The sequence below is a fragment of the Zea mays genome, chromosome 8 (genome assembly GCF_902167145.1).
Source record: "Zea mays cultivar B73 chromosome 8, Zm-B73-REFERENCE-NAM-5.0, whole genome shotgun sequence".
In the NCBI taxonomy this organism is placed as follows: domain Eukaryota; kingdom Viridiplantae; phylum Streptophyta; class Magnoliopsida; order Poales; family Poaceae; genus Zea; species Zea mays.
Window position 1 is genome coordinate 104,266,242 of NC_050103.1, and position 4,445 is coordinate 104,270,686.

Here is a 4,445-nt window from a genome sequence, read left to right on the forward strand (position 1 = left end):
GACATCACACCAGCTGGGTGCCAAAATCTCTCCGGCTGCCACATCGGCATGTACTTAGGGCGCTAGCTCTCCCCCGCTAGACACGTAGCACTCTGCTACACCCCCATTGTACACCTGGATCCTCTCCTTACGCCTATAAAAGGAAGGACAAGGGCCCTCTTAGAGAGGGTTGGCCGTGCGGGGACGAGGACGAGACAGGCGCTCGCTTGGAGCCGCTCGCTTCCCTCTCCCGCGTGGACGCTTGTAACCCCCTACTGCAAGCGCACCCGACCTGGGCGCGGGACGAACACGAAGGCCGCGGAATTTCCACCTCTCTCACGCCGGTCTCCGGCCGCCTCGCTCTCCCCCCTTCGCGCTCGCCCCCGCGCTCGACCCATCTGGGCTGGGGCACGCGGCGACACTCACTCGTCGGCCCAAAGGACCCCCGGTCTCGAAACGCCGACACTAGCGGTTCATCTGCTGTTTATTTTAGTTAACAGCATGTGTTAGCTGTTTAACATCATGTGTTTATTTTAGCATGTGTAGCTGTTTATTTTAGTTAACAACATGTGTCAACAGCATGTGTTAGCTGTTTATTTTAGTTGTTATCTGTTATGTTTTTTTAGATTTAGTTTATAAATTATCTTGTGAATTGATAAATGAATTTTGTTGTGTTAATATATGTAAATAATATGTTATTATATATGATTAATTCTGTTAAATGTATGTATTTATATACTGCTCTACTGTTGGTTCTGGCCATTGGACGACCCGGTACGTTGAGGCCCACCGGGCCAACGGGCCGGCCCGACACGATTTTCCCTTGTGCGTGCCGGGTTTGGGCATGTCCCTAGACACGTGGGCTAATACGACCCGGATCGAAGCATCAACAGGCCGTGTCTAGCCCTATTCGTACCGGGTCAAAACGGGTTCGGGTCGGGTCCGTGCCGGGTGGCCCGTTTGAACATCTATATTTTGAGTGTCGAGCCGGTCTCGCGAGCTCGAGCGTGATGTCGAGGTTAGTTTTTTTTCCGGCCCTATTGCTGACCTCTAGGCTCTACCAAACACGTTTCAACCTACCAAGACTATAGTACTCTATGGGCAGTACAGTCACTGCCATGTGGGCCTGCCCTCTGCTGGACCCACACGTTAGTGACTGGTACTGCACGCTGCACTGACTTACCAAACCCCTTGCGCCACTCTACCTCCGTTCTTCGCTTGCCTTGCTCGCTTTGCCTTTCCCGTCTCGACTCCTCGCATTCGCTGCGTCGTCAACGCTTCTTCCTCCCCGCGGTCTCCCCTTCACCTCTCGGATCCGGCGGCCATGGCGAGGAACCCCGGCTGCACCGTCTTCATAGGTAAGATCTCGCTTCCTCCCTGCGCGCTCCCGTCCTACTCGACTCGAATACTCGATTGCTCGAGGCCCGAGTCGCCGGGATGGTCCGGTGACTCCCGCGGAGGCTCAGTACCTCGCAAGGTTTCTCTTTCCTCAATTTATTCCATGGTTGTGTGGGATTTGCGTCCGCTGGTTAGAACCTAGGAGTCTAACCTTCGTGGGGTCGCTGTCCACGCGCTTATCCTCTCATCTGGCTGCTAGCTGTTGCTTCCGCCCCCAAATCGGGACGTTTCGTACTTGCTCCTCTGGCTCGCTGTTGGCTCTCTGTTTACTAGGAACTTTGGTGGGCTCGGCCTTGTAAATGAAACGGTGGTTTGCTAAGGTTCCGGCCTGCCCTCCCGGATTCTTATGTTTGGTTTGTGATTGCGCTCTTAGGATCTAAGTATAGCAGGAACTATGCCCCAAAACAGAATTTAGATTTTATTTGGGTTAATTGCATTAGCTTCTCGTCTTCTCTTAATGTTTTCCCTGTGAAGAAGACGGATGAATAGGTAGAAATCTGTTACTTATATGTAAACTTCTCTTGGTGCCATCAATGGAAATTGCCAAATTGGACATCAGGGTATTTAGGTGATTATCATGCCATCATGTTGCAGTTCAGCTTAGGTAGTTTTTAATCATTCACAGCGGAGATCTTGAGCCTATAGTACTTTTCAAGTAACGAATAATAAGAAAAAAAAGGTCTCTTTTAACAACATCATCTGTTATGTTCTTTTTTTGACTAGTAGGGTGTTCTCAGGTAGCATGTTTGCTTGTTCCTTGCTTCACTCAGGCTTCCTTCTGTATGAACTCCTTTTTGCGGTGTTATGCGTAGCTTCATGTCTATGTTATGATATTCTGCTACCTATCATGGTTGTTGCTTGTTGCGCAGCCATGGTACTACTTAACCTATGTGGTTGTTTTTTGTTGCCAGACATAATATATTAGTGCTGTGTGTTATTTTTCTTAAATAGGTAACTTGGATGACAAGGTTCCTGAGAGGGTTCTATATGAAATTCTTATTCAGGTAGGTCGTGTTGTAGACCTACACATACCTCGTGACAAGGAAACTAGCCGACCAAAAGGTTATGCTTTTGCTGAGTATGAAACAGAGGAGATTGCCCAGTATGCCATTAAGCTATTTTCTGGCCTTGTTCGACTTCGTAATAAAACACTTAGATTTGCGGTGCGTTTCCTTTTGCTCTCTCATTTTACATAAGTTATATTAGTATAGCTTGATAGTTGAATGTTATCGTTCCTTTTTCATTGTATATTATACTCCCTTGATCACTAAACGTTCGATATTAATTAGTCAAAATTAAACTAACCAACGTCAAACATTTAGGGATGTTGGGAGTATCTATTACTATGTATGTATGTGTCAAGACTTGGGACTTAGTGTTAGCCCAGCCCCATATATTTTTGCACTTTACTATTTGAGTTTGAGGCACTTTCACTTAATATGTTTTTTTAGTATCAGCATAAGAGTCAACTCTGAAATTACTCCAATGTTTGGCAGATCTCTGGGCAAGACAAACCCTCATTAAATGGCAATATTCCTGTAATTCCTAGTTTAAACTCTGTACCACAGCCAAAGCCTCCTCATCAACATATGAGGTCTAGTGATACCCCTTTGCCACAACATACAGCAGTGAGTGGCAGGAGTGCTGGGTATGGTATCTCACAAAATCATTCATATGACACTCACACTCAAGGTGAGGAAAACTATGATCATTTTGGAATGCAAAACATTTAATGTTGAATTATGTGTTAAGTCTCACAACTTCCCTTTTGCCAGCACCGTCAAGTGGGTTACCGAGTAGAGGACTAAGCAACGGTACATATGAATATAGTAGACGTGTATTTGGTTCTGTTCTGAATGATGTTAGCCGTCGAGCTACCAGGGAACCAATTCCATACCCGTCCTGCTAGCATGTTGAGCCCTGGTGGCTGTGACTCTATATGCTGACAGAAAAGGTCTCTGAAGATGTTGTCTGTTGTCTCAGCCATCAGTAAGGCTATCTCTGTACTCACCATTTCATGCCTGTAAATATGGGTTATGGTGGTAGGACATATGCTTGTCTGTTGGGTTGTTCTGTTTTTTGTATTGTAGTGATACTTTTCCCTGCTGGTTAGGTCCCTCTCATTCCCTAGTGTGAATGTCATTCCTCCACTAATATGGCTGCACTAGGAATTACCAGGCTTAGTTGCATGAATGGGTGGCAATATGCTCGCAATGGTGTTTTAACATTAAGTGCCATTAGCTATTTCAATGTTATAGCAGGGCGCGTTTGTGTTTGACATATTAGTATTTGGTGGAGTTTGTGCTTTTCATCCTGCATATGGGACATCTGAAGGAGAGACATCGTTTTAAAAGAAAATTGTAAAATAAGTCTCACAATTTATGATGTTTGATCATATGAATATTTAGTTATATATGACTTGTTTGCTTGAGCTATGTGTCTGTCGCAGCACAAGCATTCATTATCGCTCAACTGGCTCTCATGGTGATCAAGTTATAGATTTTCTGTGACCTGGCTACTGTCTGGTCTTTGTGAGTTGATCTGTTGTCATTTCCATGTTCATTAGTTTGGAAAAGTTGGTGCTGCTGGATTTTCACCTAACTGCTGAATTATCTAGACTAGTCGGTTGCCCGTGCGTTGTGACGGCCCACAACAATACCCACGTAAACTATCTACCGGAAAGATCTCAATATTTTTTATTAATATTTTTTATTGATTGTCTTCTCTTCTTGCATAATATTTTTTTGATTTGACTGACTAATGTTGTTGTTTACTCTAGCCAATGTCTTGGTACAACATCGCAAATAAACGGAGTGATTAGAAGAGAGTTCACAACGACTGATTGAACGAATAGAGATTATATAATGACATAATTCCACCATACAAATACAAATAAGAGGAAGTTTGTGAGCTCCAGTTTCTAAAATAAGTCACATAAACTCAAACTTACAAAAAAGATAGATCAAAATATGAAGTGGTTGCTAAAGTTAATCATCAATAAAAAATGGATGTGCTCCATACAAATTATGGTATTTCATAGCAATTACTAAAGTTTGAAACCAACAAAT

General features: G+C 44.1%; 1 protein-coding gene across 2 annotated transcripts; it reads left to right on the plus strand.

Moving 5' to 3' along the window:
- The first annotated feature begins 987 nt into the window (after positions 1-987).
- LOC100384862 (RNA recognition motif-containing protein) lies at positions 988-3,812 on the plus strand. Of its 2 annotated transcripts, none has more exons than XM_008657132.4 (4): positions 988-1,337; positions 2,329-2,381; positions 2,874-3,069; positions 3,153-3,812. In XM_008657132.4, exons 1-4 carry the CDS (start codon positions 1,304-1,306, stop codon positions 3,284-3,286), a joined length of 417 nt encoding a protein of 138 aa, XP_008655354.1. In that variant the 5' UTR covers positions 988-1,303; the 3' UTR covers positions 3,287-3,812. The 2 variants fall into 2 exon arrangements, with proteins under 2 accessions (XP_008655354.1, NP_001170769.1); NM_001177298.1 differs by having other exon boundaries at positions 1,182-1,337; positions 2,329-2,540; positions 3,153-3,773.
- Positions 3,813-4,445: the final 633 nt, after the last annotated feature.

What these genes read in the sequence shown, in the direction of transcription:
- LOC100384862 (NM_001177298.1), top strand. Translation starts at nt 1,304, where the DNA reads ATGGCGAGGAACCCCGGCTGCACCGTCTTCATAG. An exon ending in ATAAAACACTTAGATTTGCG is followed by an intron (nt 2,541 to 2,873) that starts GTGCGTTTCCTT and finishes AATGTTTGGCAG; the next exon opens with ATCTCTGGGCAAGACAAACC. An exon ending in ATATGACACTCACACTCAAG is followed by an intron (nt 3,070 to 3,152) that starts GTGAGGAAAACT and finishes CCCTTTTGCCAG; the next exon opens with CACCGTCAAGTGGGTTACCG.